Source organism: Triticum aestivum, chromosome 1D (assembly GCF_018294505.1).
Source record: "Triticum aestivum cultivar Chinese Spring chromosome 1D, IWGSC CS RefSeq v2.1, whole genome shotgun sequence".
NCBI lineage: Eukaryota > Viridiplantae > Streptophyta > Magnoliopsida > Poales > Poaceae > Triticum > Triticum aestivum.
The window spans coordinates 73,313,591-73,334,241 of NC_057796.1; the positions used below are offsets into that span (position 1 = coordinate 73,313,591).

Consider the following 20,651-nt stretch of genomic DNA (forward strand, 5'->3'; position numbering starts at 1 on the left):
GTGGACGAAGGCTGAAGAAGCAATCTCTGCCTCCCTATCGCTGCGTCCTGCTCCTCAATATGTCACCTTAGTCATGGCCGCCTTATCCCTCATGCTGCTGATTTGAATCTGCCCTACTCTTCTTCTCCTAGACTGCTCGAGCGCTTCAGCGGGTGCCTTGCCGACGACAGGGAAGGAAGGACCAGAGTAAGTATAATATGGAAGTTCCTGTTCAAATTAGTAGAATATGCTTACCAGGTGTTAGAATTTATAGATATATACCACAATTTTCACTACAGATTAAATATAATATGAAAGTTCTTGTCAGTTTTCTTTGTAGTTAGTTTGCGACAATCACAACATGATCATTTGAATATTTTGTTGTAACAAATCTATTATAGCTATTGTTGTGAAAGAAAAATCCTTAAAAAATCACCCAATAGCAACCCGAGGAAGTTAAGAGACATAAATGATCCAGATATGGTTCCATTATGCTCCCTCTGTTTGATAATATATGAAGTTTTCTGCCAGTACACAATGCCAAAAACGTCTTATATTATGGGACAGAAGCGAGTTTGTGATTTTTTTGGTTATTCTAGATTCCACATGCTTCATTTGGGTGAATAATCCATTGGCATCCAAATTTGGAGATTAATTCACCTATGTAATGTGCATAATCAATGACACATTTTTGCTTTGATGAATATGTAAATAAATTTTGTACAATTCCATAAATACACAGTTAAGCATTTTTGTTGTAAAGATAATGTAGATAATTTTTTATAGCTTTGCAAATAAGATTAACCTTGGTGTATAAATCCGATCAGAGTAGAGGTAGCTATGCAATGGTCTTGCGTCACATCATTAGTCTAAGGCTCTAACCACATTCATGGAGAATCTAACATCCCAACTACGCATATCTGTTTGTTCCAGAAGCCACGAAATTGAGGTACGCAGAAGATGAAGAAACCTGAGAATTGATGATCGAATGAAGAGTCGGAGCTCGAGCATCACATAGTCGTCAGCTATGGTGGCTTGTGGGCGGATGTTTCTCAGACCTAAGTTGTTGCCGCTGGACCGTGGTTACATTCATCCTAGCTTGGAGGAAATGGTGCGGGAAGATATGCATGTGCTGGGCGAAGAAGTGGACGAAGGCCGAAGTAGCAATCTCTGCCTCCCTATCGCTGCGTCCTGCTCCTCACTATGTCACCTTAGTCATTGCCGCCTTATCCCTCATGCTGCTGATGTGAATCTGCCCTACTCTTCTTCTCCTAGACTGCTCGAGCGCTTCAGCGGGTGCCTTGCCGACGACAGGGAAGGAAGGACCAGAGTAAGTATAATATGGAAGTTCCTGTTCAAATTAGTAGAATATGCTTACCAGGTGTTAGAATTTATAGATATATACCACAATTTTCACTACAGATTAAATATAATATGAAAGTTCTTGTCAGTTTTCTTTGTAGTTAGTTTGCGAAAATCACAACATGATCATTTGAATATTTTGTTGTAACAAATCTATTATAGCTATTGTTGTGAAAGAAAAAGCCTTAAAAAATCACCCAATAGCAACCCGAGGAAGTTAAGAGACATAAATGATCCAGATATGGTTCCATTATGCTCCCTCTGTTCGATAATATATGACGTTTTCTGGCAGTACACAATGCCAAAAACGTCTTATATTATGGGACAGAAGCGAGTTTGTGATTCTTTTGGTTATTCTTGATTCCACATGCTTCATTTGGGTGAATAATCCATTGGCATCCAAATTTGGAGAATAATTCACCTATTTAATGTGCATAATCAATGACACATTTTTGCTATGATGAATATGTAAATAAATTTTGTACAATTCCATAAATACACAGTTAAGCGTTTTTGTTGTAAAGATAATGTAGATAATTTTTATAGCTTTGCAAATAAGATTAACCTTGGTGTATAAATCGGATCAGAGTAGAGGTAGCTATGCAATGGTCTTGCGTCACATCATTAGTCTAAGGCTCTAACCACATTCATGGAGAATCTAACATCCCAACTATGCATATCTGTTTGTTCCGGAAGCCAAGAAATTGAGGGACGCAGAAGATGAACAAAGCTGAGAATTGATGATCGAATGAAGAGTCGGAGCTCGAGCATCACATAGCCGTCAGCTATGGTGGCTTGTGGGCGGATGTTTCTCAGACCTAAGTTGTTGCCGCTGGACCGTGGTTACATTCATCCTAGCTTGGAGGAAATGGTGCGGGAAGATATGCATGTGCAGGGCGAAGAAGTGGACGAAGGCCGAAGTAGCAATCTCTGCCTCCCTATCGCTGCGTCCTTCTCCTCAATATGTCACCTTAGTCATGGCCGCCTTATCCCTCATGCTGCTGATTTGAATCTGCCCTACTCTTCTTCTCCTAGACTGCTCGAGCGCTTCAGCGGGTGCCTTCCCAACGACAGGGAAGGAAGGACCAGAGTAAGTATAATATGGAAGTTCTTGTTCAAATTAGTAGAATATGCTTACCAGGTGTTAGAATTTATAGATATATACCACAATTTTCACTACAGATTAAATATAATATGAAAGTTCTTGTCAGTTTTCTTTGTAGTTAGTTTGCGACAATCACAACATGATCATTTGAATATTTTGTTGTAACAAATCTATTATAGCTATTGTTGTGAAAGAAAAATCCTTAAAAAATCACCCAATAGCAACCCGAGGAAGTTAAGAGACATAAATGATCCAGATATGGTTCCATTATGCTCCCTCTGTTCGATAATATATGACGTTTTCTGGCAGTACACAATGCCAAAAACGTCTTATATTATGGGACAGAAGCGAGTTTGTGATTTTTTTGGTTATTCTTGATTCCACATGCTTCATTTGGGTGAATAATCCATTGGCATCCAAATTTGGAGATTAATTCACCTATGTAATGTGCATAATCAATGACACATTTTTGCTATGATGAATATGTAAATAAATTTTGTACAATTCCATAAATACACAGTTAAGCATTTTTGTTGTAAAGATAATGTAGATAATTTTTTATAGCTTTGCAAATAAGATTAACCTTGGTGTATAAATCCGATCAGAGTAGACGTAGCTATGGAATGGTCTTGCGTCACATCATTAGTCTAAGGCTCTAACCACATTCATGGAGAATCTAACATCCCAACTACGCATATCTGTTTGTTCCAGAAGCCAAGAAATTGAGGTACGCAGAAGATGAACAAACCTGAGAATTGATGATCGAATGAAGAGTCGGAGCTCGAGCATCACATAGCCGTCAGCTATGGTGGCTTGTGGGCGGATGTTTCTCAGACCTAAGTTGTTGCCGCTGGACCGTGGTTACATTCATCCTAGCTTGGAGGAAATGGTGCGGGAAGATATGCATGTGCAGGGCGAAGAAGTGGACGAAGGCCGAAGTAGCAATCTCTGCCTCCCTATCGCTGCGTCCTGCTCCTCAATATGTCACCTTAGTCATGGCCGCCTTATCCCTCATGCTGCTGATTTGAATCTGCCCTACTCTTCTTCTCCTAGACTGCTCGAGCGCTTCAGCGGGTGCCTTGCCGACGACAGGGAAGGAAGGACCAGAGTAAGTATAATATGGAAGTTCCTATTCAAATTAGTAGAATATGCTTACCAGGTGTTAGAATTTATAGATATATACCACAATTTTCACTACAGATTAAATATAATATGAAAGTTCTTGTCAGTTTTCTTTGTAGTTAGTTTGCGACAATCACAACATGATCATTTGAATATTTTGTTGTAACAAATCTATTATAGCTATTGTTGTGAAAGAAAAATCCTTAAAAAAATCACCCAATAGCAACCCGAGGAAGTTAAGAGACATAAATGATCCAGATATGGTTCCATTATGCTCCCTCTGTTCGATAATATATGACGTTTTCTGGCAGTACACAATGCCAAAAACGTCTTATATTATGGGACAGAAGCGAGTTTGTGATTTTTTTGGTTATTCTTGATTCCACATGCTTCATTTGGGTGAATAATCCATTGGCATCCAAATTTGGAGATTAATTCACCTATGTAATGTGCATAATCAATGACACATTTTTGCTATGATGAATATGTAAATAAATTTTGTACAATTCCATAAATACACAGTTAAGCATTTTTGTTGTAAAGATAATGTAGATAATTTTTTATAGCTTTGCAAATAAGATTAACCTTGGTGTATAAATCCGATCAGAGTAGAGGTAGCTATGCAATGGTCTTGCGTCACATCATTAGTCTAAGGCTCTAACCACATTCATGGAGAATCTAACATCCCAACTACGCATATCTGTTTGTTCCAGAAGCCAAGAAATTGAGGTACGCAGAAGATGAACAAACCTGAGAATTGATGATCGAATGAAGAGTCGGAGCTCGAGCATCACATAGCCGTCAGCTATGGTGGCTTGTGGGCGGATGTTTCTCAGACCTAAGTTGTTGCCGCTGGACCGTGGTTACATTCATCCTAGCTTGGAGGAAATGGTGCGGGAAGATATGCATGTGCAGGGCGAAGAAGCGGACGAAGGCCGAAGTAGCAATCTCTGCCTCCCTATCGCTGCGTCCTGCTCCTCAATATGTCACCTTAGTCATGGCCGCCTTATCCCTCATGCTGCTGATTTGAATCTGCCCTACTCTTCTTCTCCTAGACTGCTCGAGCGCTTCAGCGGGTGCCTTGCCGACGACAGGGAAGGAAGGACCAGAGTAAGTATAATATGGAAGTTCCTGTTCAAATTAGTAGAATATGCTTACCAGGTGTTAGAATTTATAGATATATACCACAATTTTCACTACAGATTAAATATAATATGAAAGTTCTTGTCAGTTTTCTTTGTAGTTAGTTTGCGACAATCACAACATGATCATTTGAATATTTTGTTGTAACAAATCTATTATAGCTATTGTTGTGAAAGAAAAATCCTTAAAAAAATCACCCAATAGCAACCCGAGGAAGTTAAGAGACATAAATGATCCAGATATGGTTCCATTATGCTCCCTCTGTTCGATAATATTTGACGTTTTCTGGCAGTACACAATGCCAAAAACGTCTTATATTATGGGACAGAAGCGAGTTTGTGATTTTTTTGGTTATTCTTGATTCCACATGCTTCATTTGGGTGAATAATCCATTGGCATCCAAATTTGGAGATTAATTCACCTATGTAATGTGCATAATCAATGACACATTTTTGCTATGATGAATATGTAAATAAATTTTGTACAATTCCATAAATACACAGTTAAGCATTTTTGTTGTAAAGATAATGTAGATAATTTTTTATAGCTTTGCAAATAAGATTAACCTTGGTGTATAAATCCGATCAGAGTAGAGGTAGCTATGCAATGGTCTTGCGTCACATCATTAGTCTAAGGCTCTAACCACATTCATGGAGAATCTAACATCCCAACTACGCATATCTGTTTGTTCCAGAAGCCACGAAATTGAGGTACGCAGAAGATGAAGAAACCTGAGAATTGATGATCGAATGAAGAGTCGGAGCTCGAGCATCACATAGTCGTCAGCTATGGTGGCTTGTGGGCGGATGTTTCTCAGACCTAAGTTGTTGCCGCTGGACCGTGGTTACATTCATCCTAGCTTGGAGGAAACGGTGTGGGTGGGTATGCATGTGCAGGGCGAAGAAGTGGACGAAGGCCGAAGAAGCAATCTCTGCCTCCCTATCGCTGCGTCCTGCTCCTCAATATGTCACCTTAGTCATGGCCGCCTTATCCCTCATGCTGCTGATTTGAATCTGCCCTACTCTTCTTCTCCTAGACTGCTCGAGCGCTTCAGTGGGTGCCTTGCCGACGACAGGGAAGGAAGGACCAGAGTAAGTATAATATGGAAGTTCCTGTTCAAATTAGTAGAATATGCTTACCAGGGGTTAGAATTTATAGATATATACCACAATTTTCACTACAGATTAAATATAATATGAAAGTTCTTGTCAGTTTTCTTTGTAGTTAGTTTGCGACAATCACAACATGATCATTTGAATATTTTGTTGTAACAAATCTATTATAGCTATTGTTGTGAAAGAAAAATCCTTAAAAAATCACCCAATAGCAACCCGAGGAAGTTAAGAGACATAAATGATCCAGATATGGTTCCATTATGCTCCCTCTGTTCGATAATATATGACGTTTTCTGGCAGTACACAATGCCAAAAACGTCTTATATTATGGGACAGAAGCGAGTTTGTGATTCTTTTGGTTATTCTTGATTCCACATGCTTCATTTGGGTGAATAATCCATTGGCATCCAAATTTGGAGATTAATTCACCTATGTAATGTGCATAATCAATGACACATTTTTGCTATGATGAATATGTAAATAAATTTTGTACAATTCCATAAATACACAGTTAAGCATTTTTGTTGTAAAGATAATGTAGATAATTTTTTATAGCTTTGCAAATAAGATTAACCTTGGTGTATAAATCCGATCAGAGTAGAGGTAGCTATGCAATGGTCTTGCATCACATCATTAGTCTAAAGCTCTAACCACATTCATGGAGAATCTAACATCCCAACTACGCATATCTGTTTGTTCCAGAAGCCACGAAATTGAGGTACGCAGAAGATGAACAAACCTGAGAACTGATGATCCAAAGAAGAGTCGGAGCTCGAGCATCACATAGTCGTCAGCTATGGTGGCTTGTAGGCGGATGTGTCTCACACCTAAGTTTTTGCCGCTGGACCGTGGTTACGTTCATCCTAGCTTGGAGGCAACGGTGTGGGTGGGTATGCATGTGCAGGGCGAAGAAGTGGACGAAGGCCGAAGAAGCAATCTCTGCCTCCCTATCGCTGCGTCCTGCTCCTCAATATGTCACCTTAGTCATGGCCGCCTTATCCCTCATGCTGCTGATTTGAATCTGCCCTACTCTTCTTCTCCTAGACTGCTCGAGCGCTTCAGCGGGTGCCTTGCCGACGACAGGGAAGGAAGGACCAGAGTAAGTATAATATGGAAGTTCCTGTTCAAATTAGTAGAATATGCTTACCAGGTGTTAGAATTTATAGATATATACCACAATTTTCACTACAGATTAAATATAATATGAAAGTTCTTGTCAGTTTTCTTTGTAGTTAGTTTGCGACAATCACAACATGATCATTTGAATATTTTGTTGTAACAAATCTATTATAGCTATTGTTGTGAAAGAAAAATCCTTAAAAAATCACCCAATAGCAACCCGAGGAAGTTAAGAGACATAAATGATCCAGATATGGTTCCATTATGCTCCCTCTGTTTGATAATATATGACGTTTTCTGGCAGTACACAATGCCAAAAACGTCTTATATTATGGGACAGAAGCGAGTTTGTGATTCTTTTGGTTATTCTTGATTCCACATGCTTCATTTGGGTGAATAATCCATTGGCATCCAAATTTGGAGATTAATTCACCTATTTAATGTGCATAGTCAATGACACATTTTTGCTATGATGAATATGTAAATAAATTTTGTACAATTCCATAAATACACAGTTAAGCGTTTTTGTTGTAAAGATAATGTAGATAATTTTTATAGCTTTGCAAATAAGATTAACCTTGGTGTATAAATCCGATCAGAGTAGAGGTAGCTATGCAATGGTCTTGCGTCACATCATTAGTCTAAGGCTCTAACCACATTCATGGAGAATCTAACATCCCAACTACGCATATCTGTTTGTTCCGGAAGCCAAGAAATTGAGGGACGCAGAAGATGAACAAACCTGAGAATTGATGATCGAATGAAGAGTCGGAGCTCGAGCATCACATAGCCGTCAGCTATGGTGGCTTGTGGGCGGATGTTTCTCAGACCTAAGTTGTTGCCGCTGGACCGTGGTTACATTCATCCTAGCTTGGAGGAAACGGTGCGGGAAGATATGCATGTGCAGGGCGAAGAAGTGGACGAAGGCCGAAGTAGCAATCTCTGCCTCCCTATCGCTGCGTCCTTCTCCTCAATATGTCACCTTAGTCATGGCCGCCTTATCCCTCATGCTGCTGATTTGAATCTGCCCTACTCTTCTTCTCCTAGACTGCTCGAGCGCTTCAGCGGGTGCCTTCCCAACGACAGGGAAGGAAGGACCAGAGTAAGTATAATATGGAAGTTCCTGTTCAAATTAGTAGAATATGCTTACCAGGTGTTAGAATTTATAGATATATACCACAATTTTCACTACAGATTAAATATAATATGAAAGTTCTTGTCAGTTTTCTTTGTAGTTAGTTTGCGACAATCACAACATGATCATTTGAATATTTTGTTGTAACAAATCTATTATAGCTATTGTTGTGAAAGAAAAATCCTTAAAAAATCACCCAATAGCAACCCGAGGAAGTTAAGAGACATAAATGATCCAGATATGGTTCCATTATGCTCCCTCTGTTCGATAATATATGACGTTTTCTGGCAGTACACAATGCCAAAAACGTCTTATATTATGGGACAGAAGCGAGTTTGTGATTTTTTTGGTTATTCTAGATTCCACATGCTTCATTTGGGTGAATAATCCATTGGCATCCAAATTTGGAGATTAATTCACCTATGTAATGTGCATAATCAATGACACATTTTTGCTATGATGAATATGTAAATAAATTTTGTACAATTCCATAAATACACAGTTAAGCATTTTTGTTGTAAAGATAATGTAGATAATTTTTTATAGCTTTGCAAATAAGATTAACCTTGGTGTATAAATCCGATCAGAGTAGAGGTAGCTATGCAATGGTCTTGCATCACATCATTAGTCTAAGGCTCTAACCACATTCATGGAGAATCTAACATCCCAACTACGCATATCTGTTTGTTCCAGAAGCCAAGAAATTGAGGTACGCAGAAGATGAACAAACCTGAGAACTGATGATCGAATGAAGAGTCGGAGCTCGAGCATCACATAGCCGTCAGCTATGGTGGCTTGTGGGCGGATGTTTCTCAGACCTAAGTTGTTGTCGCTGGACCGTGGTTACATTCATCCTAGCTTGGAGGCAACGGTGTGGGTGGGTATGCATGTGCAGGGCGAAGAAGTGGACGAAGGCCGAAGAAGCAATCTCTGCCTCCCTATCGCTGCGTCCTGCTCCTCAATATGTCACCTTAGTCATGGCCGCCTTATCCCTCATGCTGCTGATTTGAATCTGCCCTACTCTTCTTCTCCTAGACTGCTCGAGCGCTTCAGCGGGTGCCTTGCCGACGACAGGGAAGGAAGGACCAGAGTAAGTATAATATGGAAGTTCCTGTTCAAATTAGTAGAATATGCTTACCAGGTGTTAGAATTTATAGATATATACCACAATTTTCACTACAGATTAAATATAATATGAAAGTTCTTGTCAGTTTTCTTTGTAGTTAGTTTGCGAAAATCACAACATGATCATTTGAATATTTTGTTGTAACAAATCTATTATAGCTATTGTTGTGAAAGAAAAAGCCTTAAAAAATCACCCAATAGCAACCCGAGGAAGTTAAGAGACATAAATGATCCACATATGGTTCCATTATGCTCCCTCTGTTCGATAATATATGACGTTTTCTGGCAGTACACAATGCCAAAAACGTCTTATATTATGGGACAGAAGCGAGTTTGTGATTCTTTTGGTTATTCTTGATTCCACATGCTTCATTTGGGTGAATAATCCATTGGCATCCAAATTTGGAGATTAATTCACCTATTTAATGTGCATAATCAATGACACATTTTTGCTATGATGAATATGTAAATAAATTTTGTACAATTCCATAAATACACAGTTAAGCGTTTTTGTTGTAAAGATAATGTAGATAATTTTTATAGCTTTGCAAATAAGATTAACCTTGGTGTATAAATCCGATCAGAGTAGAGGTAGCTATGCAATGGTCTTGCGTCACATCATTAGTCTAAGGCTCTAACCACATTCATGGAGAATCTAACATCCCAACTACGCATATCTGTTTGTTCCGGAAGCCAAGAAATTGAGGTACGCAGAAGATGAACAAACCTGAGAACTGATGATCCAAAGAAGAGTCGGAGCTCGAGCATCACATAGCCGTCAGCTATGGTGGCTTGTAGGCGGATGTGTCTCAGACCTAAGTTTTTGCCGCTGGACCGTGGTTACGTTCATCCTAGCTTGGAGGCAATGGTGCGGGTGGGTATGCATGTGCAGGGCGAAGAAGTGGACGAAGGCCGAAGTAGCAATCTCTGCCTCCCTATCGCTGCGTCCTGCTCCTCAATATGTCACCTTAGTCATGGCCGCCTTATCCCTCATGCTGCTGATTTGAATCTGCCCTACTCTTCTTCTCCTAGACTGCTCGAGCGCTTCAGCGGGTGCCTTCCCAACGACAGGGAAGGAAGGACCAGAGTAAGTATAATATGGAAGTTCCTGTTCAAATTAGTAGAATATGCTTACCAGGTGTTAGAATTTATAGATATATACCACAATTTTCACTACAGATTAAATATAATATGAAAGTTCTTGTCAGTTTTCTTTGTAGTTAGTTTGCGACAATCACAACATGATCATTTGAATATTTTGTTGTAACAAATCTATTATAGCTATTGTTGTGAAAGAAAAATCCTTAAAAAATCACCCAATAGCAACCCGAGGAAGTTAAGAGACATAAATGATCCAGATATGGTTCCATTATGCTCCCTCTGTTCGATAATATATGACGTTTTCTGGCAGTACACAATGCCAAAAACGTCTTATATTATGGGACAGAAGCGAGTTTGTGATTTTTTTGGTTATTCTTGATTCCACATGCTTCATTTGGGTGAATAATCCATTGGCATCCAAATTTGGAGATTAATTCACCTATGTAATGTGCATAATCAATGACACATTTTTGCTATGATGAATATGTAAATAAATTTTGTACAATTCCATAAATACACAGTTAAGCATTTTTGTTGTAAAGATAATGTAGATAATTTTTTATAGCTTTGCAAATAAGATTAACCTTGGTGTATAAATCCGATCAGAGTAGAGGTAGCTATGCAATGGTCTTGCGTCACATCATTAGTCTAAGGCTCTAACCACATTCATGGAGAATCTAACATCCCAACTACGCATATCTGTTTGTTCCAGAAGCCAAGAAATTGAGGTACGCAGAAGATGAACAAACCTGAGAATTGATGATCGAATGAAGAGTCGGAGCTCGAGCATCACATAGCCGTCAGCTATGGTGGCTTGTGGGCGGATATTTCTCAGACCTAAGTTGTTGCCGCTGGACCGTGGTTACATTCATCCTAGCTTGGAGGAAATGGTGCGGGAAGATATGCATGTGCAGGGCGAAGAAGTGGACGAAGGCCGAAGCAGCAATCTCTGCCTCCCTATCGCTGCGTCCTGCTCCTCAATATGTCACCTTAGTCATGGCCGCCTTATCCCTCATGCTGCTGATTTGAATCTGCCCTACTCTTCTTCTCCTAGACTGCTCGAGCGCTTCAGCGGGTGCCTTGCCGACGACAGGGAAGGAAGGACCAGAGCAAGTATAATATGGAAGTTCCTGTTCAAATTAGTAGAATATGCTTACCAGGTGTTAGAATTTATAGATATATACCACAATTTTCACTACAGATTAAATATAATATGAAAGTTCTTGTCAGTTTTCTTTGTAGTTAGTTTGCGACAATCACAACATGATCATTTGAATATTTTATTATAGCTATTGTTGTGAAAGAAAAATCCTTAAAAAATCACCCAATAGCAACCTGAGGAAGTTAAGAGACATAAATGATCCAGATATGGTTCCATTATGCTCCCTCTGTTCGATAATATATGACGTTTTCTGGCAGTACACAATGCCAAAAACGTCTTATATTATGGGACAGAAGCGAGTTTGTGATTTTTTTGGTTATTCTTGATTCCACATGCTTCATTTGGGTGAATAATCCACTGGCATCCAAATTTGGAGATTAATTCACCTATGTAATGTGCATAATCAATGACACATTTTTGCTATGATGAATATGTAAATAAATTTTGTACAATTCCATAAATACACAGTTAAGCATTTTTGTTGTAAAGATAATGTAGATAATTTTTTATAGCTTTGCAAATAAGATTAACCTTGGTGTATAAATCCGATCAGAGTAGAGGTAGCTATGCAATGGTCTTGCATCACATCATTAGTCTAAGGCTCTAACCACATTCATGGAGAATCTAACATCTCAACTACGCATATCTGTTTGTTGCAGAAGCCACGAAATTGAGGTACGCAGAAGATGAACAAACCTGAGAACTGATGATCCAAAGAAGAGTCGGAGCTCGAGCATCACATAGCTGTCAGCTATGGTGGCTTGTAGGCGGATGTGTCTCAGACCTAAGTTTTTGCCGCTGGACCGTGGTTACGTTCATCCTAGCTTGGAGGCAACGGTGTGGGTGGGTATGCATGTGCAAGGCGAAGAAGTGGACGAAGGCCGAAGAAGCAATCTCTGCCTCCCTATCGCTGCGTCCTGCTCCTCAATATGTCACCTTAGTCATGGCCGCCTTATCCCTCATGCTGCTGATTTGAACCTACCCTACTCTTCTTCTCCTAGACTGCTCGAGCGCTTCAGCGGTGCCTCGCTGACGACAGGGAAGGAAGGATCAGAAGTGACGGCTATAGCCCTAGGAATTTGGAAACCATAGGAATTGATCTTCTTTATAAAACGTGTGTGGCAAGGGACGTGGAACCTGCTTCAGGGAAGACGAGATGGATCATGTGAGAGAAGGGACCAGTTTTTTTTGCCAATTGCCTAGTCCATATTGTCCATGTATTCGAAGCATGCAAACGTGTGGCTCCTGGAGTTTGTATTGCTCTTGGATATGTGTAAGCGTTTGGTTTTTTATTTTTCCCTTTTTTGCTTTCCAATTCGGACATGCATCAGTTCGTACCTGATTGTATTAGACTCAAACAATACGTGTCCAAGTTTTATTGCTCTTGGATATGTGTAAGCGTTTTGTTTTTTATTTTTCCCTTTTTTGCTCTCCAATTCGGACATGCATCAGTTCGTACCTGATTGTATTGGACTCAAACAATACGTGTCCAAGTTTTTTTAAAACAATATGTGTCCATGTATTTCTTCCCGTGCGCCCTAGTGTTATGGTTCTATATGCATCTAACGTGGCAACATAAAGGTTCAATATTGCTGGTACATATATTTTTACATGTTACATAGAAACTTTAAATCTCAGCCGTTGTTATTCTAATCAAATGGTGTAAAAACGATTAGCATATATGGACAAACGTGATGGCTTATTTTACTCTTGTTTTAATTATATATATAATAGATGGCCGCAGCTAGGCGTAGGTCGGGTGATATGCTGGATTTGTAAACCGCGTTCGCGTCCGTCCGATCGAACAACGCTGGTCCGTCCGATCCACGCGAGCTAAACAACGCGCACGCTCCCACCTCCACGCGAGCGGTTGCAATGAAACGGGGATAGGTCGATCCCCACCCGTAGATCGCGGGCGCTTTCGCCCCACCGGGGATCGGTTGCGATCCGACGGCCGCCTCCCCTTCCCTCCACCTCTTCCCCAACCCCACCCCCACCCCCTGCCCGCGATGGCGCACCACATCGCCAGAGACATGGCCTAATCCGCCATAGGTGGTAGCTCCGGCGAGGGTTCGGCTGTTCCCCGGCGGACGACTTCAGCTCCGGCGAGCGCCTTCGATCTCAGGCGACAAAGTTCTGCTACGCGCATGTACCGAGATCCTCCAATTGTTTTCTCTGATGCTCCTCCGGCTGGATCCGCTGCAAATTGGGTGAGCTTCCCTTGCTGCCAAATCCTCTGAAATCCTCCACTTGTTTATGTGCTGCATTGACATTTGCCAGTTATGCTCATTGGATGTTGCTATGCTAATTGGTTTTAATTCACAAAAAGTAGAAAAAACAAAAATGTTTGAAACTACACATTATGTTGCTTTGGTTCAGTTCAGTAACAAGAAAAAAAGGTTGTGTAAAATTGGAAAAGGTTACTTTCAGTGACCCTGAATGTTGCTTTGATTCAGAGAATGCAACAGCACTGCATGTTTGCTTGCTTTAAATTCAGAGGATGTAAGACTACTGAATGTTTGCTTTGCTTTAGATTTCAGATATTGCAAAAAAATGTTGAAAATTCAGCTTCAGAAAAATATTTTTGCTGCTGAAAATAGCAAAAAACAGTAGTAGATTAGAGACCTTATGCATGTTATAGTGGTGTTAGTCTATGGATTTCAGCAAGCACAAAAACTCTATGATGAAAAAAAAATGTTATTTAAAGTTGATAAAAAAGTTATGCAGCACCAAAAAATGTCGTAAAATGTACTACTACAGTACTACCTATAGATCTTATAAACATGCTGCAATGAAAAAATATACTACTGATATACATGTTGATGTTTCATCTATAAAAAATGTTTCTCTTGCAAAGAAATGTTGACCTCAAATACTGTTCAACTGCTACTGATGGTGTTGTTCTACTGTTGTTGCAATGATGTAGCATACCGAAGATGGGGCGGCAAATGAGGAGAGTTTTGTTCAGCAACCTTTCACAAGTCATGGTGGTGGGGATTCAGGTGGTGTCGTAAACACTCACGGTGGAATGCATGATGCAGATGAGGATGATGATATTTCATCTCAGCCACTTCTGCCCTATGTTGGCATGGAATTTGACTCAATTGAAGATGCCCAAAAGTTCTATAATGACTACGCATTTGGAACGGGTTTTGGCTCACGCATAGCTTCCTCAAAGAACAACCAGAAGAAAGGTCCACAACAACTTATCAAGAGGGTCTTCCAATGTGTGCATGCTGGCAAACCGGAGACTACATGTGAGACAAGCAGCTACTCGGAAGGAATTGCAGCAGGGGGAAGCTCATCAAGCAAGCAGGCCGGGGTTGAAATGGATGTGACAGTCAAGCGTCAGAGGAATCGGATTATGCGTTATGATTGCAAAGCTCATATGATTGTTGGCCTCAGGGGCAATAAGTGGGTTGTTACCTACTTTGTTGCACAGCATACACACCCTTTGATGCAGCATGAGGAGATTGTGAGGTTCTACCGCTCACACCGCAAAATTCCAGAAGAAGATTACCAACTACTGATGACAATGCATGATGTAAACTTGTCAACTACAAATTGCATGGGAATGCTTGGAATGGTCCATGGCGGAGACCGGAGGAAACTGCCATATGTGAAGAGGGATGTTTCAAATGCGCGTTCCAAGCTGCGACAAAATCAGTCATTTCAGGACATGGATATGACGGTTGCTTACTTTAAGAGGCGTCAAGCTGAGAATGCTCAATTCTACTACGCAACAGAAGTTGACAAAGAAACAAACGAAGTGACAGCTCTGTTTTGGGTGGATGGAAGGACAAGAGCATTGTACCCAAAGTACAAAGATTGTGTGTTCTTTGACACAACATTTTGCACAAATCGGTATAATCTGCCTTTCGCTCCTATTGTTGGTGTGAACAACCACTTGCAAACCGTGCTGCTAGGTTGTGCCTTGGTGCCAAATGAACAAATAGAAACTTTCAAGTGGGTGTTTCAACATTGGATGATTGCAATGAATAATGAGCACCCGTTGAACCTAATGACTGACCAGGACAAGGCAATGGAAACAGCAATAAAAGATGTCTTCCCAAACACAGTGCATAGGTGCTGCAAATGGCACGTCCAGCGAAAAGCAAGGGAAAAATTGGGTAGGATCCTGAGCATGGATGAAAATTTTGAGCAGGTTTTCTATGGGGTTATCAATGATTCGGAGACGGTGGATGAGTTCGAGGAGAATTGGCAGCATATGCTGCATTGCTTTAAATTGGTTGACAACAGACATCTAAGCAACATGTGGCGTAAGCGAGAGACATGGGCTCCAGCATACTTCCGAAAGAACTTCTTCCCATTTACAAGCACTACAGGGCGGTCTGAGGGTCTCAACTGCTACTTCAAGACATTTGTCAACCCTCAAGACTCTGTCTGGAGATTTGTACAACAATATGAGGTGCTTCAAGAAACAATGTTGGACCGTGAAGATAATCAAGCTTTCATAGGCCACGCAACAACTGCACCACTTTACTCAAGGTATGTGTGTGCTTTGTAGAGAGAAAAAGTTAGAACATGGAACTTGAAAAACTCAAAATCATTGACCTTTTCATTGCAACATTCAGGTACAACTTTGAGCGCCAAGCAGTTCACTTCTATACCCGAAGCGTGTTTCTCAAGTTTCAAAAAGAGGTCATGGCATCAACAGGCTTCATCATGAACCTGGCCCCTGCTCTTGACAATGCAAGCGTGAGGTTTGAGCTGCACTCAAATTACTTTGAGAACCCCCGAATATTTTCAGTGAATGTTGTGTTGGCAGAGGAGAAGTTTGAATGCAGTTGCAACTGTTTTGAGATGAATGGGATTATTTGTGCACACATCATAAGGGTAATGGTGCATCTCAATGTCCAAAAAATTCCACAAAGATACATGCTAGAGAGGTGGTCAGAAGCTGCGACAACGGCAATGAGCGGTGGTGGATGTCTCCTAGATTTTGGGCACCCTGCAACCAACACTCTCAAGTACAACGCCTTGTGCAGAAAGTATACATGGTTGGCTTCACAAGCTTGCAGCAACGATCTTGCCTACAAAATAATGAATGATGCAGCTCACCAACTTGAGCCCCTCATAGCTGCAGCAAAGCAAGGGGCGCTCCCAGAACAACAGGAAGCAAATCAGCCGCAAGCAATGCAACAGCAACAACAAACCCCCGAGCCAACCACTGTGCCGCAACCTGATGGCGATGCCATGCTTCAGAACCCCGCATGTGTTCCAAAAAAAGGGCGTCCGACTGAAAAATCAAAGAGGAGAAAGACTCTGCTTGAGCAACGAGAAGATGCACATAAGAATAAAGCTAAGAAAGATGAAAAGAAGCAAACCAAGCCCAGAGGAAAACTTGGACCAAAGAAGAAAGCGCCTCCTTGTTCGTACTGCAACGAAGAAGGTCACGGTTTCCAAACATGCCAGTACTTGAAGGCTGCAATGGGGGTCAAAAAATGTCCCTACTGTGAAGAGCAAGGTCATGCTGTGCAAGAATGTGCCTACCTAAAAGCTGCAATGAAGACAGATGCTAGCATGGCTAGAGCAACAGAGCTTAGGCTGTGATCAACTTCGACCAAAAAAAGAAAAAGAAAACTCTCGTGCTACTACACATTTGTAATATTGGTTACATAGATTAGTTTCTTGACAAAGAGAATGGTGCAATTTACATTAGAGGACAAAAAGTAGTTATTTCATCATGCATTGAGTTGTGCCTGATATAATGTTCTTCTTTTTCTGAAATTACAATTCCCCTTGTTGCTTATGATATTGTTGCTGGCTCATTGTACTTCCACCATTGTAGATTTTATTTTGAAAGGTTTCCTTGGGACAACAATGCATGATGTTGTTGCTGGCTACTTAAACATACAAGTACATTGAAGCATCCTGTTTTAAAAACTTTTCCATAAAACACACACTGGAGAAACTGCAGCAAAAACTTTTGACATGCCCGTTGCCACATAGAAAGGATATTGCATTACATTTCCTTTTGTTTTAGTGAGATTGAAAAGTTATGAAGATGAAGAGAAACAACAGCCCGACAATCGCCCCAACCCCACCCTATTGTTGCGATTATTCAACTTCACACACGATTACATGTGTGAGTAAAGTGTATTGACTTTCATTGATGATGTCGAACTTCACTGTAATTACTAAATCCATATAAAAAAGGTGTATATTCACTGTAATTACTAATTCCATATGAGTAATAGAGATACTAGCAGATACACTGTAACTACTTGTGAGAAAAAAAGATCTCAAGCCAGGTACAGTCAAAGTATATCAACAATCTTCTTGAAAAGGCAAGTAAAAAACAAATAATCCTTGCATAAGCTGACAAACAATCTTGAATAGGCTTCACAAAAAACAAATCCTTGCATACAGTCACACGCTGAAACATTCCTGTGCTTCATTCAGAGTTGCATTGTGAAAAAAGTTCAGTTGAGCTGGCTAGAAGAACAAGCTCTCAACTACACTCGAGCTGGCGACAAGAACATGCTCCCAACTACACTCTAGCTAGCTACAATAACTCGCGTCAGCAGTACTAGGCCACCGCCGCCATGACTCCTCCTATTGCAGAAGCTCGAAAACACCCATCTAACGCTGAAGAAGCAGCTTCAGCTGATGCGCGGGGTCCAACTTGTTGCTTGGGTGTCTCAACAGATCTGCTGCAATGCGTTTCCGAAGGTTTGGGATGTAATCCTAGGAAGCAATAAGACAGGAAACAAGTAAAAATTTAGTCATGAAACAGATCCCAATCAAGTTGAGAAGAATTACAAAAAAAATATATGGTTTGCTATCTAAAGAAAATACCTCGCCAAATGACAGCATAACAAGGCCATAAAATACTATAGTAGCCACAGTTATAGCTGAAAAAATAGAAGGTATATAGTTATAAAATGCAAAAGCAGCTTTAGGTGAAAAAAGAGAAAAATGTCTCTAAATGCAAAATAAACACATATTCTGCTGGGATAAAAATGCTTACAAAGTTTTTTGTTGAGGGTAATCAAGTGGGGTGAATAGCGAGTAAGACTCGAGATTGTGCTTAAAAAGTGGCTCCCTCATTGCAACACTCTTGATGTTTGCGACCTGATCAAACCCGATAAAACATGGACAAACAAAATGCATAAGTGTGCGGTGTGGAAAAGCAAAAAGAAGGAAAAGATTTGTTGCGCCAAACTCCAACAGGAGCATTACCACATTCTTAGTGATCCTGTCCATCTCAAAAAGGTCTTCCGAGTTCCTAATGGAGTCAAAGATATTGAACTCCTTTTGGGTGATGTTAACAACTACTACTGCCCAGTGCCTTTTGTGTACAACCATGAAGAATAGCTGCAATGCATCAAAACAAAGCAGAACCAGAAAATCCATTTAGAAAAAAATGTAAAAAAATAGAAAAAGAATGCAAGATGGAACAAGATAAGAACTTACCAGGTCAGATTTTGAAATGTGATTTTGTAAGCAAGCATTCTTAAATTCTTTTTCGCACACCTTCGGATCAAACACATCTGGCTCAACACTGAGTTTCAACTGATGGAGAAAATCACAAAACAAAACAAAAATATTAGAGGGCAGACCACAACTATATGATAAATCAAAAAAGCATTGAAACAAACAGATAGAAAAAAAACAGATTTGAACACTAACACTCATCAACACTGAGAAAACAAAATTTTTTGGCTTCTTCTTCTTCACTGACTGATCATAGTTGAATGTCTTCAGGTATAAGGTCATGACCTCATTGTCAATCTCCGCTCTTGGCTTTAGAGATGCATGAAAATTCTCGAGAGATGTATGGAAGCCATCTATTTCAATGAAGTCGGGCCTGCAAAAGAAAATTTGTGTTGATTTTAGATAAAAACAGCAAGAGATATGCTCACATATCAAACTCTTTCATCTATGGAAACACAAAAAAAAAGATTTCAGGCAAAAATGAGTAATAGAAAAGCATCATCATATGACTCACAGAAGCTCGTTTTTCTTTGGTTTTCTTGTCTTGTATCTGGTCATTACATACTGATGGTGTAAGGCATCACCGTGTGCATCAACCTTAATCTTCTTCATCGTTGGCACATTGTCCGGGGAGACAGCCACCCTTTTCTTCTTTGACTGTTTACCAAGACTGTTGGACTCACCCCTGACCTCAACATTCGCCTCGGTTGTCTCGTGCAAATCCACTACTACTTCACAACATTGCAACTACACAAAAAACAGAAAGAAAAATGAGAATGCAAAAAGGAAACGCACTGAGAAAACTCTTAGATAAAAAGGAGCTTGTGTTCTGAAGCAAGAAAAAACCTTGAGGTCCATCAGAGGAAGCGTTTTTGAATGAGATGGGGGACACATCAAACACAGGCCCCGGAATGTCGTTTGCCCTAGGGAGCTTTGGAGCTGTGTCAAATGTTGCGGTTGGGAGGTTGCTAGGCCTTTCAACTTGAGGAGTGTTGTCAAAGTTTGGCACTATGGGATTGAATTCTGCACATCAGAGCTAGAAGCATTTGCTGTCTGCACATGCTTGACTGGTATGTCTACTTTTTGATTCATCCACTCATAGTCTTCGGTCCCCTCCGAGAAAAGAGCACAAGATGGGCCATCTTCCCACTCCAAGGCAGTTACCATCATTGCCTGCACCGTGCCCTGGGAAAGAACTGGTGTTTCAACCTTATCAGAAGCTCCCGAAGGATCCATGTTGCAAGCATCTTTGGGGGTCACCTTTCCGCCCTGATGTATAACTTCCTCCTGCTCCACACAATCCTTCCCATGAGAATGATTGCTACTCTCACCTTGTTGCAACGCAGCAGCCCTGGAACGCTTAGCAACGCTTGTGCTTTGACCCGCCCCCCGTTCCGCTTCCACCCCAACCTTCTCAGCTAATGCACCGGTCTCCACTACTTTGGGAGCAGCAACTACACCACCAGGTTGTTCCTTGTTCTGATCATCAGCACCTGCTTCTGCCCGGGAATCAGGATCCGATAATGGACACTTGGAAGAGTGGATAGCAATGCCTGCTGTAGTGGCTGTTGGGGTGCCAAAAGTCACCGCTCCCGTGCGCTCGATACTGCTTGTTGCAATGACTCTTGGGGCGACAAAACCTTCACTCCTGTGCTCATGGTTTGACACTGCATTGGAGTGCGCTTCCATCAACATGAGACCCAACCGCTTGCAGAAAGTTGA

The 20,651-nt window shown here is 40.8% G+C and overlaps 1 protein-coding gene and 3 long non-coding RNA genes across 23 annotated transcripts in view; 3 read left to right on the plus strand and 1 right to left on the minus strand.

Annotated features, from left to right (window-relative positions):
* The window catches only part of LOC123180378 (uncharacterized), a 42,609-nt gene extending 29,751 nt beyond the window's left edge, over nucleotides 1–12,858 (plus strand). For 13 of the 20 annotated variants that reach the window (XR_006490927.1, XR_006490931.1, XR_006490939.1 and 10 more), the window contains 5 exons: nucleotides 6,529–6,925; nucleotides 7,654–8,047; nucleotides 8,774–9,170; nucleotides 9,899–10,292; nucleotides 11,019–11,414. This is a non-coding gene — a long non-coding RNA (uncharacterized lncRNA). Of the gene's footprint in view, nucleotides 1–6,528; nucleotides 6,926–7,653; nucleotides 8,048–8,773; nucleotides 9,303–9,898; nucleotides 10,293–11,018; nucleotides 11,415–12,127 lie in introns of those variants that run through there. The other 7 variants (XR_006490924.1, XR_006490923.1, XR_006490925.1 and 4 more) reach the window with 7 other exon arrangements.
* On the plus strand, nucleotides 11–1,441 carry LOC123180381 (uncharacterized). Its single transcript, XR_006490941.1, has 2 exons — nucleotides 11–186; nucleotides 913–1,441. It is a non-coding gene; the product is annotated as an uncharacterized lncRNA (long non-coding RNA).
* Nucleotides 3,294–5,751, minus strand: LOC123180382 (uncharacterized). Its single transcript, XR_006490942.1, has 3 exons — nucleotides 5,443–5,751; nucleotides 4,319–4,699; nucleotides 3,294–3,575 (listed from the first exon to the last, which is right to left on the minus strand). It is a non-coding gene; the product is annotated as an uncharacterized lncRNA (long non-coding RNA).
* A 686-nt stretch (nucleotides 12,859–13,544) lies between the features above and the next one.
* On the plus strand, nucleotides 13,545–17,042 carry LOC123157909 (protein FAR1-RELATED SEQUENCE 9-like). The gene is made up of 4 exons (XM_044576101.1): nucleotides 13,545–13,678; nucleotides 14,395–14,832; nucleotides 14,920–15,977; nucleotides 16,064–17,042. Exons 1-4 carry the CDS (start codon nucleotides 13,616–13,618, stop codon nucleotides 17,040–17,042), a joined length of 2,538 nt encoding a protein of 845 aa, XP_044432036.1. The 5' UTR covers nucleotides 13,545–13,615.
* Nucleotides 17,043–20,651: the final 3,609 nt, after the last annotated feature.

Coding starts and splice junctions, on each gene's coding strand:
- LOC123157909 (XM_044576101.1), top strand. CDS start 13,616: ATGTACCGAGATCCTCCAATTGTTTTCTCTGATGCTCCTCCGGCTGGA. Junction 13,679..14,394: donor CTGGATCCGCTGCAAATTGG/GTGAGCTTCCCT, acceptor GCAATGATGTAG/CATACCGAAGATGGGGCGGC. Junction 14,833..14,919: donor AGCGTCAGAGGAATCGGATT/ATGCGTTATGAT, acceptor CAGCATACACAC/CCTTTGATGCAGCATGAGGA.